At 40.3% G+C, this 14,180-nt stretch overlaps 1 protein-coding gene across 4 annotated transcripts in view; it reads right to left on the bottom strand.

Annotated features, from left to right (window-relative positions):
* Window positions 1-14,180, bottom strand: part of COP1 (COP1 E3 ubiquitin ligase) — a 125,632-nt gene that overhangs the window by 109,845 nt on the left and 1,607 nt on the right. Inside the window, exons 1-6 of one of the 4 annotated variants that reach the window (XM_069022633.1) lie at window positions 9,589-9,717; window positions 8,488-8,547; window positions 6,883-6,980; window positions 5,481-5,557; window positions 2,998-3,117; window positions 968-1,036 (exon numbers count right to left, since the gene is read on the bottom strand). In XM_069022633.1, coding sequence (XP_068878734.1) covers window positions 968-1,036; window positions 2,998-3,117; window positions 5,481-5,557; window positions 6,883-6,980; window positions 8,488-8,531 — 408 coding nt within the window. In that variant the 5' untranslated portion in view covers window positions 8,532-8,547; window positions 9,589-9,717. Of the gene's footprint in view, window positions 1-967; window positions 1,037-2,997; window positions 3,118-5,480; window positions 5,558-6,882; window positions 6,981-8,487; window positions 8,548-8,953; window positions 9,032-9,588; window positions 9,718-14,180 lie in introns of those variants that run through there. The other 3 variants (XM_069022632.1, XM_069022630.1, XM_069022631.1) reach the window with 3 other exon arrangements.

Raw genomic sequence — 14,180 nt, 5'->3', positions numbered from 1 at the left:
ACTCCCCCCTCCTACAACCTTCTGTCAGGTAGTTACAGAGCAATGAGGGCCTCACTGAGCCTCCTTTTCTCCAGACTGAACAACCCCAGCTCCCTGAGCTGCTCCTCCTAAGATGTGTTCCAGACCCTTCACCAGCTCTCTTGCCCTTCTCTGGGCTTTCCACAACCCTTGTTGGTTTTGGCCATGGATATCTGTTGGTGGACAGACTCCAGACTTGCTTTGGAATGACTCCATAACCAGACCCTCAATGCATTCTGGACAAGGCTTCTTACACCCATCACATTTAAATGGTTTCAAGCTTGACCTTACAGTCACACTGTTGGGTCTTGTGTTCTTCACATCTTTTCTCAGAAACCATGGGCCACAAGAGAGCTTGTCCTTCTGCTGTTTTCATGATCATTTTTCTAGGTTTCTGGGGTATTTGTGGTGTCAGGGTTTATGCATTGCATGACCTTATAAAGGAAGAGTCCCAAACCATGAAAGACTGTATATGTGATTATAGAACTCTCTCATATTCCTTGAGACACTCATTTTAGGACAAATAAGGAAAAAGCACAGAATATTCATTCTTTTGTGTCACCACGTTAGTCATGGTATTTGATAAACTAAAGGAAAAAACTTGGTAGTGAAAATAATTTCACTCCTTCCCAATCTTTGATGTTTTTTCTGTGTTGGGAAAACAATCTTGTTTCAAGAACTTGACGTACATTTACACCAAAGAGTCTCTATATTCCCACATGCTTCACCAGTGTGAGACGAGAAGGCAAATGATTAAAAATTGAAGCTGTCACACATAAAGAGATTAATTTTCCTTCAAACCCATGTGTCCTCTGTCTGAGATTTCCCCAAACATGCCTTGAGTTGTTCTTTGCAGAAATAATGCCAGGCTAACACATCACTTCAACAGAAATGCACTGGGAGACAGCAGCAGACACCACCTGACACACCGAAACACAAAGGAAGTTACCTCTCGTTTGTTTCTCCTGGCAACTTTAAGAAATTCCATAAGGATCTGCAATTGGGCAGCATGGGACTCCTGCAACACAGTAAATAAGAAAGTATAACTCTTCCATGGACATTAAGAGAAACAAATATTCATTTTACACACAGAAACCTACACAGCACAGAAACATTTAAAGGTTAGCAAGAGAAAAATAGCTTAAGGCAGTTTTAAAAATGGTAGTTTTGCTTTATCTCACAGGTCTTAAGGTTTTGTTTGGTTCACAACAAGCTTTTATGCGAAGGCAGCAGTCCTTGTAACAGTTCTTACTAATAAGTTGAAATGCTTCTTTTTTTTCCTTTGGCTACTGCACCTGGAATTGATTTTGGAATACAGGTTCCTCAGAGACTCATTGGCTACCCCAGAAAATCATTAGCATCCACTTCATGATCAACACACCAAAGGATGAAGTATTTATATAAAAAAACCGCCTTCCCCAAAATAAACATTTATGTTTATGTAGAAGTTACTGCTGAAGAGTTCTCCAGAGTGGAAGACAACAATAAAGTCACTGATGAAATGAAACCATCCCTTTCTAATGTTTTCCATAACAGGTTATTTACCTCAGCCATCAGCATAGTATTTTCACCCAAACTGGCTAAGAACTTGACAGGACACGATAAAGAGAACCACAGGAGGAAAGAAAACTAAGACCTACATTCCAGCATTAATGCAGCCCTAATCATCTCCCAGCATTCCAAGACTTATTTGCACAACCTATCAAAATATTTATTATTAAAGGACTGGGAACACACACTCAAAAAGGATCAAGACACAGGAGCACACAGAATCCATTAAAGGCAGAGGGCACAGGGAAAGTAAAGACATTAGAATGCAAGAATACTACTTTTCTGAAGTTATTTTCTTACTCCCTGTGCTCTGACAATAATGAAAGTGAACAAGTAAAGCTAGGCAAGAAAAATGCTTTCAAATTATTCTTTAAATGTCAGGTGTGGTTTCACATTTTAGGCTTAGCATCCTTACAAGATATTCATACTCAAAAATACTCATCCACCAAGTCATATGCCTTCTTTGCTTCAGATTTGTCATAAATAATACAAAAAGGCTTGCAGAGAAAAAAAAAAAAAGAAAAGTTTCACCCTCTTTTTCCCTACCATAACTTCACTGAACCACAATAAACATATTTACAAGTCCCCATGCAGTAAGGCAACATAACAATTTTGCTAATAGGCAAGCATATTTTGGGGTTACTTACTCTCCAGCAGAAAATCAAGTTGTAATTATTGATTCTGTAAGAGTGAATAAGTTAAGCCATTCCCAATACAACTTTTCCTCACCTGTTTTAAAGCACTGTCAAAATCTACCCTGCTACTCAAAGTTCACAGGGTCAAATTCTGTAATAATCCAGTCTAATTTACAAGGTCTGGTTCTCATAACTTAAACAGCATGGAATGGCCAAATACACAAAGAATATCCCAAGCCAACTACACTTCAGTTAAATCATACCAACAGCTTGCTTTGTACTGGATAAATCTTCAAACCAGCTTCATAAACACGAGATCTGAACTGTTCCTTCAAGCATTAAATATTGAAAAAGCCTTCAGGAAAGGTGGCCATTCAGATTCTATAGGTTCCAGCAGAAACTAAAGGGTGTGATCCTTTTCACACCCTTTAATCTATATTCTGGACTTCTTCATGCTTATTACTAAGATCTGACATTTACTTGTGCAACAAAATTAGCAAACTTCTTCACGTGCTTTTCTGTGTTCTATGAGTCATGGTCGCTTATCCTTTTCTATTTTCCCTGCTTGTTTACACAACCCTGCCAGCAACAACATTATAAGCATGTTATGTGCATCCCAGCTGAAATGTTACTTCACTACAAAGGTCAGCAAAATGGCCACCTTTTAAACACCAAAACACTAGAGAAAATACTGAGCAAGTAATTCACCAATAGAATCTTGCTTCCAGGAAAAGGTATCAAAAGAAAAACTTCTAAGTACACAGTGTTCATTTAAATAAGAGAAACTTCTTACTGCTTCCAACTGCTTCTTCTTCTGCACCAGCAGCTCCAGCATCAGGTTGACATTGGCTAAGTCAAGATTGTCTTGATCAGTTCCCAACAAATCTTGAATTATCTGCCACCTGTGGCCATTCTAAAAAGAGAGCAAGAGGTGTTGGAGAGATGGTGAGTCCAAGCCATCCAGGGCTAGATAAGCCATCCAACAACAGATATTGAAAGCAACACAGCAATATTTCATCCCTTTATAAAACTGCAAAACAGTTTTCATGTATCCAAATTCCCAATTCTCCCACGTGTACAGGATATGGCTCCTCTGACCTACTGTGGAACTGCTTATCTTATTTCGAATATATCTGTGCTTCATGAAAGCATAGTTGCTGCTGCTGGGAAAAGATTATTTCACAGCAACAATTTTATCTGATTTGTGCCCCAGTTTCTGAGAACATGTTTCTGTGGGGAGAAAAAAAAAACCTCCACATTTACCCAAGCTTAGTTGCATTACATCTGAAATACCTTTATGTGCCAATACCTTTTAATTTTTTTAAACCCAAGTAATAGGTAAAACCCTCATGCTAAACTTAAATCAAAGAAGGTAGTATCAGCTTATTTGTTCTACTGTCGCCTCTCACACTACTCCTCCTAAGCCTAAGGGAAATGTGAAAGCTGGGAAGAAGATGGAGCTCATCAGGTTGATCTCATTTAAGCTGCTTGGAGCTGTGGAGGACTCCTCAGAGGGCCAAAATACTACTATAGAGCCCATTCTTCCCTGCTCTTTTCTCTTCTTCTTATCAATAAAAAAAGAGGAAAAAAGGTATCTTTAAGCAGAGGAAAACCTGAATAATGGGTTAATGATAGCACAGCCTTACATCAAAAAGCCTCATGAACCAACAGGAACAGATGAAAGGTCTAAAGAACGTCTAAGAAACAAAGCTGGATTAAAAAATCCTGTCCTAAAAAATCTGTGACACTAAATCAAGATATTTAAATTGGCAAGAACTAGAAATGCCAGCCAGTCTAAATTAGATATTTTCTCAGAGGCTGTAGCCTTTATGTATCAACTAGATTAAGATAAATAAAATACGTAACATCCATATAGAACACACAACTTTTTCTACAGCTCTCAACAGAACCTGTGGAAACTACTCAGGCAAAAAACTCAATTTCAATCTGCAGTAACTGGAAAACAACCCATGATTTTTAAGCAAGTGAACAGGATTTGAGACACATTTTAACATACTAATGCACTAGTTCATTGTACTACAGCTACTCAAAGGCTCAAACGTGCCTTAACATGATTTCTTAATGAGACCCATTGCATTTGCTGCAATGTGTTCTTGGACGACTTCCCTTGATACCAAAAGTAATAAAAGGCACCTTAAAGAACAGGTACAAGAGCAATGTAACTCTTTTCATAGATGTCTGCAATTTTTATTTGCTGCCAAAAGGTAGGCACAACACTGTTTGGGGCATGAAGTCATGGCAGATTGTCCACTTTTTGGTAGTTGTCAAAAATAGGTGCATCTACAGGCATAGCTTTTAAAGAGTAAAACCAGTTTCCAAGAAGCAACTGTACATGCCTTCAGGTCAGTTATGTGCACTTCAAACCATACCCAGCTTATGCATATTTTATATTAAATATGGTATATGCATATTTTATAATGAATATAAAAACCTACTGTGAGTAAACCAATGAATCTTTAAAGAATGCTCTTTTCAAACACTGACAGCACTGGTTTCTGCAACACAGCCCCTAAATTAATACCACTTTAATATAAGCTTTTAAAAACAGGGGCTCCATGATTTTTAGTATTATTTTGCAATCTGATTTATGAATTACAAAAGACAAGGATGTCAGACATAGCAGGACAAATATGCAAGTTTTTTGGTTCATGTCATATACTCTTTTCAATATTAATGTACAAGAGCATCCACTGGTGCTGCAGAGAGGTTCTGATGGACTGAGGACACAGATCATGCTCTGATTCCACCACATGAAGCAAGTCTAGAAGATATCCAGGCAGTTTTCTGTGGCATCTGAACCAGAACAGCAGACTCCAAACGCATCTTTCTCCCTCTTGTGGTTGGTATTAGCCTTCCTCCAGCTTCCCGATAGAACACAGCTTCTCACATGTGATCAGACAAGCCCGTGGCACTTCTAATCACTCACTGCTCTCACTGTAGCCATAATTTCCAACACTGAATGAAAGTGATTACCTTTAAACAAGTGTACTTCCATGGGCAGTTTCCCAGGTTATATGCAATACATCACAGGACACTTGCCTATGCTAACACAGCTTGTCTCTACACATATTGCTGCAGGAAGAACAGGAGTTAACGAGGTAGAAGGGATCTAGTGCCACTGATATTGGTATTACTCCCTCTTAAAGCAAGTTAAAGCATCAGCTCAACAGTGCAATCTCTTGCCAGGTGCCAAGTCATTACAATTGCTGCACAGAATCATTAAATAAATATAAAAGTAAAAAAGTTGGAACATACGGTGCTACTCACTGAATGGTCCAGTTTGAGTCTTTTCTCCTCAGATCTTTGCTTCTGTTTAAGAATTAATTCATTAACTAAAAAACATAAATAAGATGTCAAAGAGATGAAGTTCATCAAACCAGTATGAAAGATTCCACCTCAATATTTTTTACTTTAGCTATTAATTCCAAGATGTTTATCAGTAATTAAAACAGTGGAAGATGTCTCTACTTTTCTCCTTACCGATTTATTCCTTGGTGGTTTGTTGTAACATACATAAAGATTTTTTACAAATCATCAAAAATACAAAGCCTACACATCCTCCAAATTGATTCAGTTCCTTTTTCTAAACACCCATGGTTCCTTGAGAAAGTTTTTCAGCTCCAAGGCAGAAGTGTATCACAGAAGAGTAGGAGGGAGATAAATCAGGTAATGTTCTATTATAGGCCAAAATAAACAAGCACAGCTGAATAGCACAACTTTTTCCTTGAATTACCATGTGCATTTTTAAAGATACGTTTTTGCTATAATTTAATTTTACACCAATCTAGCAAATGGTGCAAAGAGGAAGATAACTTCAGTCCTTTGCATAGATATACACACAAGCTCTTCCCCCTCCAACACATGCCTCAAATCCCTGGACACCGGGGTATGGAAACACTCTTTGGCCCAACATGTACTCCAAGACCTGCCCCAGCACCATCTCCAGCACAACGTGATTAGGTCTAAATCAGAATGCCCACTTCTGAAGCATTCCTTGGCTACTGTGACTTTGCAGACATTTATTAATAAATGGGTATCTCAGCACATGAAATCAAGATTTGCTTTAATTTGGGGTTTCACACTGCAGTGTGTTTCCTTCGATCTTTTCTCCACGAAACTAAGTTTTAAACTGTATTTCCACCTAGCAACATTTCCTCCCTCTGTAAGAAGCAATTAGGATTGCATATAGGTATATGTATGAATATTTTCTCTGTACCTAATTTACACCTACATCCATCATATGGGCCTCACTACAGCAGCCAAAATAGCGCAGTATCTAATAGAGCCTCTGCCCTTTCAGTGTCCAAGCTTTGTAAACAGGGCATGTTCTTTATTATTAGGCAGACAAGAGTGCAAAAAAAACAAAAGTAAAGAGAGATTCACATCTCTAGCCATAAGAAAAACAGCTTTGCTTTTCATAGTATGGAAACAGCAGCAAGTTAATCTCACTACTGTCACTCAGCACACAGAGCTGCTCGAGGCAGTGCAGTATTAGCAATTTATACTACTAACCTTTTCTATATAAAAATGACAACCAAAGGGATGATATTTGGATTCTGCTTTCAACATCCAGAAGACTGTAATTTACAGGACAAATTTAGAAGTGCCTGCCTTCCTTAACAAAGATGTTTCTCATGCGAGCAAGCCTAAAGCTCACCTAAGAAGTTGGGATAAAGATGATCTATGTTGTCCACAACATAGTTGCATTTGGGACATCTGTTATTGTCCTCCAGGCTCTGGTGAATACATTTATAGCTGTTCAAAAACACAAAAAACAAGAAACAAAGCAAGTGAGCCCACGTGAAGAACAAAGCATAAGCACAAGGTAATTAATACCAGCCTTAGACAAGGTGCAATGCTTGTGTTGCCAGCTAACAACTGTGCTGCCAAGAACCCACAGTGGAGTCAAAATGTTCCAGTGTTTGAACTCAGAGTGTGCTACAGCAGAAAGGCAGCAAAGTTTTCTGGCAAGGATTACAAAAGGTAGTCAAGTACTCCACTCTTATTTCCCTGAGGATTACTGCAATGTGGATACTTCAGCCCCAATACCATCTCAAATTCATGCTCCCCACTACTTCCACAGGCAGAAGTAGCAAACAGATTGAATTATTCAGAAGCAACTCTTCTAGATTAGCCAAATACTTAGCAATCTACACTAAAAGCATTTTAGGTAGCTGAGCAAACACCTTCACCAACTTCTCATATTTCCCCCTACCCATGGCTGCTTTTCTCACTATTGGTGACTTAAGAGGTGCTCTCTCGAGTTGAGGTACAGAGGAATGAGAAGATGCACTTTAGCATCAGGTTTAACCATCTCACTAAGAACCTGCTTGATGTCAGCTCCTGTGAGACACCAGGTGGTAACATTGCTCCACTCCTTCTAAATAAAGATATTTCAGGGCTTCTCATCTTGGACCTCTAAAAAGTTACAGGTCACAAGGATAAAGTGTTACCACAGAGGGCACAAAATCGGCTGTTATCTCACCTGTTGCAAGTCAGAACTCTTTTGAAAATTAGCTGAATCTGCTGCTTGAAGAAGTACTTTATACAACTATGATATTACTTCTTATAAGGTTTATTTCTAATTAGCAGACATCATAAGAGTATAACATAGACAGGGCACTATAGCACATCATGGTTCAACATTTATACCTCCCATATATATCTCCCTATGGGAGAGGAGGAGCAGCAGGTGGTCCCAGGAATGCCCCTGAAGGGTTCTTACACTTCTCCATGAAACATTTGCTCCTCATGACAGCCAGAGAAAACACACTGAAAAGTAAGTGGGGCCAGGCCAATTCAATACAAGGAAAGCCTGGAGCATATCCTCTCTTACAAGGTTTAAAATAATTGCAAAATACAATGTACAAGCCACTTCAAACTGTGCATGGTCTTGCACAAAGGCAAGGAAGAGCTGCCAACATTGCTCACAACACTTCTATAGAGGTGATGCCAATAGAGGTAAATTAACAAACTGTTCTGACTCGGGGTAGTGGGTGTTACCAGCAGTTCATGAACATTTGATTTCTTTACAGAGGAAATATGGTGGCACAGCACTATTTCGTTAAGACACTTAGATTTTTTTTTTTTTTTAATCTAACAGGTACCCATCTTTAGAAAATTTATTTCAACCTCTTTCTTCAGTGTAGGGACAGAAGACAGAAAAGAAACAAACTCAGAAGGAAACGGAATCACAGCAACACCTATCTGCACATGCTGTAAGAGATGGACATTTTATGCAATACAAGAAACCAAATATTACCAGAAGCTGTGTCCACATTTCGTCATGTAGGCTTCCTCAATCATATCAAAACAGATGGGGCTGAAAACAAAGCAAAACAAAAATCAGAAAGACGTCTTTTTTATGTTAAAAAATGAAGAAAAGTATTATTAATTCAAAGCAGCCACCTAATTATGCTTAGGTAATAATTTTCTATATGTAAAACGAAAGGACACAGTAGTGCAACAGCAACCAAGCAGTATAAAGATCAAAAGGGCAATCAACAGTTCTTTGAACTCTCAATGATACTGCAGTTTGCTACAATTAGAAACCAGGTAAGTGTTCACTTAGAAGCTTTTAACACCTGCAGACAACCCAAACAAAGCCAGAGAATCTTCAAAAAGCAAGGCTGCAGAAGAGCCTTCTAACTGGCTGTACTAGGTTTCAAACAAAATGCAAAAAACCCTGATTTTTTTACATGAGTAGACAATGTATTTATAAATGATACCAAAACTAGTTTCTCCTTCATTTTTTTCAGACAATAGCTATCTATAATTTTAAAAAGTGGCACAAAGAGGAAGGGCAGATCAGAAATAGTAATGACGTTATGAGAACAAGGACTAATAAGTGGGTGGAGAAGGTGCCAACGAGGGGGTGTGCCTGCAGAGCACTGCCAGGGTTGACGCTGCAGGAGAGCAGGATTAAACCAACAGGCAGCAGGTGATACAAAGCCAAAGATGGGAAAGGTAGAATAACTAGTTAGTGACCAAAGCACAGCCAGATCTCTGGGAGGGATCTCCAAGAAGCAAGCAGGGACCTGAAGGGAAGGATGTGCAAGCAAGCAGTGCTCCACAGAAACCTGAGCATGACAAGGGACAGGAATCCAGTGAGATGGGTAGTGGAAGAAGGCTGGCTCGTCAAGTGTCTGTGACATGTTTGAAAGGAAAATGAAACACAAATGAAAGGAGAGCTGCATCCATCATACTCCCAGTGACTCCTACAGCTGCTCTCCCTGATAACTGGTGAGATATGCTCTCATGTACATACTCATCTCCAGGTCTTGCCAGCTATCCAGCAAGACGCCATGGGCAGCAACATCACAATTCTGCATGTAACAGGGATCAGCTGTGTCACAAGCCTCACCTTGTTTTCAATGCCTTACAGAGATCCACATGCTCTCCTCTCACTCCCACAAGTCCACAACAATCTCAGTTCTGAGAAGCTTTCACCAGCACTTGCTTTCTTCAGATACAGCCTCCTCCCACCTTCTGCCAACAAGACAGTTCTCACCGAACGAGCTGTTAATAAACTGTTAACAACTTCTGCAAAGCAGGAATCTTTATTGCATCCAAAACCCAGATCAGACTGAAAAAAGCAATGCTTGTCTGAGCAGGGGAGGGGAGCACCTCCACAGAAGGCATTCCCCCATTCTGTAATCTATTTTAGAGTATACTAGCGCTTGTTACCCCAGCGGGAAACAAACAGTTACAAAAACAGGAGGGAGGAAACACCTCTTAAATACTTATTAAGCCCATAGAGATGAAGCTGTGGGCTTGCTATTGCAAGCCCCCGCTCTGAATCACCCTATTGGAAAACGTGGCTGTCGTGAAAGGTTTGTCCAGCCTAACATACAAGCCAGGTTGTCTTAAATATTCCACCAAATCGCCTGTATAGACACAACATAAAGGCAAACGAATCAAGCCAGAATGCTACTCTCTGAACCAACTGAGCCATCTCAAAAGAGGCCTCAGTACCTGTCCCTCTTCCACCCTGACAGACCTTTCTCTACACTTGTCTTGAGTAGCACCAACCTCAGGAGCTCAAGTCACCTTTTTCAAGTTATTTCGTTTCAAGGCACTGTTTAGTCAGAATAAATTATGACAAAGCTCAGCCAACACAGGTGGATTATTAGCAGGAGAATAAGGCATCTCTGAATTCTAGTGGCTGGCCTCTAAAACAGGAAGAGAAAAACTTATGGTTACATGAGTATCTAAGGGTAGTTTTTCCCCACTGGCACTGGTGGGGAACGGTTTAACTTCTTCACCTTCTTCTAGTGATGCTGTGTAACTGAGGTATACGCTCTGTGTGTTGTGCTAGAAACTGCTATTCCCCACGGGGCCAGATGTGATCCTTCCAGCACGATCCTAATGCCCTGCAGCAATCAACAAGGCTCCTCTGTCTGCAGGGGAGCATCACAAATTAGAGCTAAAATAGGAAGATTACCGCCTAACAAGCCAATCACACGAGATCACTGTTCCAAACTACTACTTCACACCAGCTTGATTGGAGAAGTGACAGCCAAAATAGTTGAGAAAAAGCAAACAGAGCCAACAAATGTAGTTATTCAGTACCAGGGACATCATTAATGGTACTGAAGTTTCCATTAAGAACTGTTTCCCCCAAAGTGCTCCCTGATTTACAAGGGGAAGCAAGATTGATATATTTTAATACTTACTGAAGGCAAGCTGGCTGCAACACATGAAAGTTGCTACGCACCAGTTGTCTGAAGTTAATCTAACACAGAGGGAAAGTTAAGAAAGAAGTCGAGTGATGTGGACTTGAGGCATACTGCAGTTTATAGTATACACTGAAACAGGGAAGCAAAAGCATGATGAAATCAAGACTTCTATGCATGAGGTAGCTTATTTTCTACTTGTCTTAAGCAGCAGAATCAGGTTAAAAGCATGCAGATGACTTCAGCAAGTCAAAAATGTCACTGATCTCTAGGAAATAAGGCATCAGTATCTGATAAAAATTATTTTTTAATCCAGCACTGCAAAGGCTTACCATTCTTTCTCTGCAGGGCAGACCTCAAACATTTTAAACATCCATTTTAACCAAGTTCATGGCTCTTAAGTTTTGCCAGTTGTTTTCCAGGCACCTCTCAAGAGTGCTAACATCACCCTACTGTTACACAAACACCTGGCTGAAGTGGTCACTATGAATTTTAACACACTTCAACAGCAAACAAGACTCATTATAGTGCCTGCCTCCTATTCAGCTCCTCTGTGGTGTAATTGGAGACCAGGACTTGCTGCAGGCTCTATCCTTCCCATGGAAGGTGGCCAGATTAAAGATCACTGCTGCTAGAATCTACTCACTAGGAAGCTCTAATATAACAACGGGTAGTAAGACTCCTTGTACATGGTATGCAAACAGCTTGCTGTGTTTTTAGTTTGTGACTTCAGGGCAGATCTGCAATATTCCTTACTAAAACTGTTTTCCAGATCACAAACATGGGAACAACTACGCTCAGCCCATGCCTGGATTAACAGGTAACCAGCTGAGGAAAGAACTGGTTTTAAAAACCTACGAACCTGCAAGTCCAGGTGGCATACAGCCCTTCCCACAGCTGAGCTGTGGTGCTGGGTGTACGCCTCCAGATCAGTATGCAACACCCCCTCTGCCATATATTATTTGTGCCAGAGCTCAGAAACAAGGACTGGTACGAAGCAGCCACTGGAGAGATGAGTAAGATCCGCTCCATCCAGGGAGCAAAGCAGATAGTAACTAGTTTGAAAGAGGTTTAGTCAACCACTAATTGGGAGGGCTAATACAAGGCCTGGGAAAACTAAGCAATTACATTGCTGGGCAGGAGAAAATCCTCTGATTAGAGGATTCCCTTTCAGACACTCTCCAGGCAAGTGAAAAGACACCTGGCTACAGGAACAGCACAAAAATACCTTTATATTCTGCTTCTTGCACTAAGAGAAACAAACTTTTCCCTTTTATAATAAAGTTGTCCAGAAAGTCAGACCTATTTGCACTCCTGACTGGAGTTACACATTTCCAGGCAGAAGCTGACATACACCACAAACAGGACACATTTGCAAACTCCTGAGCATACACCTGCTAAACATTTCACAACCCAAAGTAGCAACACATGCCAATGTTTACCTTAGAGCCTCTGCCTCACTTGAGACAGTGCTTTCAGAAGACAGGCAGGGAGGTAGCACATATTAACACTACTGAGGGCATTTCCACTTGCACCTTACTCTTTCTCATCTTCCACCTGCTACAGGCATAATCTACAACTGAGTTTACAGCTGTGGCTAACAGCAACTTACAGCTCAGGTTCATAAAAATTATCAGGTGCTCTCTGCATCTGGCAGCATCTTGAACGTGTCCTTACGGAGGCAAAAAGGGCATATGAGAAACTTCTGTTTCTCACACTGAGATATGTAAAGGTTGTTTAAATCAATTATTTAAACTTACACACACACCTGCCTTCTTGGACATTGCTCAAAACTGCAGAGCTGTCCAGTTCAGTTTATTTCTACATAACTGTACTGCTAACTCAAATAAAGACGGACACTGTAATTTGAAGCTAGAACAATAATAAGTAAGAACAAGCCCTTTAGCCCACAGAAACATATAGCAGTGAAAAACCCAACTATAATCATTGTCTACTCTCAAAACTTCTGATCCACACTTCAGTATGTTCAATGTGGCTCTTGTAAATACCAAGACATTTTGCCCTGATTACTACTGAACTGATTTCTTTCCTCTCACTTGTTCAGCCAGCAGTGCTTCTCAATGAGGAGAAAACAGCCAATTACAGGTTCTCCCTGAAGCATGCACAGTGTATTTACCTGCAGAAAAAAACCAAGAACCTCAGCTTTTTGAGCTATCTAAAAATATGTCAAGTCTACAAATTGGTTATGGGCGCAATTTCCTTTGCAAACCCTTCATTTCTACAACAGACAACAAAATAGGAAATAAGAGCTGACTAGAAAGGGCAGGGAGCCATGCTGGCAGAACACTACTGCCAGAGTGTAAGAGTAGAGAGAACAGAGGAGAATGGGCACTTGTAAATGGGTTCACACCCCATGACCAGAAAACCTGTGAGCAACAGAGCTCACATGAAGAGCTCTTAAATCCACCTGACACGGCCTAGAGCCAGAGCAGGCCATCAGCTGATTACAGCAGTCCTCTCATCCCCATTCTGCTACTGAGCAAACTACTAACTACAGTAATAAGAAGTAACTTTTGACTACTACTTATTCTTAATAAGAATTACTTACTGTTTTTTCTGCCACTCGCTTCTTAGCAGCTTCAGGTTCTCACTTCAGTAGCAAGGGTATTTTCTATCAACTCTGCTAAACGCTTTACAAGCTGTAAAGTTAAACCTACAGGGTTTTGAGACAATACCTGTCCTGTGGGAGATGCCTCACATCCAATCCTCACCTGTAAGTCAGAGCTTAAGTTAGAGCTGCCAAAATCATCTTGGAAGCTGTGGCCTACTTACCTTCTTCTTTTTTTTTTACTGTTTTCTTTCCATACATGACTTTCCTACAACTTGATCTTTTTCCCCACTACCTCTTCCCTGTTTGCCTCTCTCAGATTCAAACACCTAACCTTACTTCCTGTTCTCACATTTTAGCACATCCAACCAGCTACAAAAATCAAACCTAGTCCTTATGTTGGGAGGTTTGAAACCCAACAGCAACGAGTTCTCTTCAAAACTGCAAATTGCCAACAGTCCTCAAACCACGTCACAGTGGGCCTTAGTTTACCAATTATGTTGAAAGGTGATTTCCAGCAATGAGCTACAGCTCTGGCTGTTAGAAAAACAACATCTGAAAAATGTTTATCCCATCACAGAAGAAATTCCCTACTAATCTGGTTTTAGGTGCCTGCCTGACACAAAACTTATTGCTGTTTCAAACTAGACAACCTTTCCCAGCAACACAGGCAAACCAAGCCAGCTTTGCTGGAGCTATCAACCATCATGA

Source organism: Aphelocoma coerulescens, chromosome 8, assembly GCF_041296385.1.
Source record: "Aphelocoma coerulescens isolate FSJ_1873_10779 chromosome 8, UR_Acoe_1.0, whole genome shotgun sequence".
Taxonomy (NCBI): domain Eukaryota; kingdom Metazoa; phylum Chordata; class Aves; order Passeriformes; family Corvidae; genus Aphelocoma; species Aphelocoma coerulescens.
Note: the sequence above shows the minus strand (reverse complement) of the source record. Positions and strands in the feature narration are given on the sequence as shown.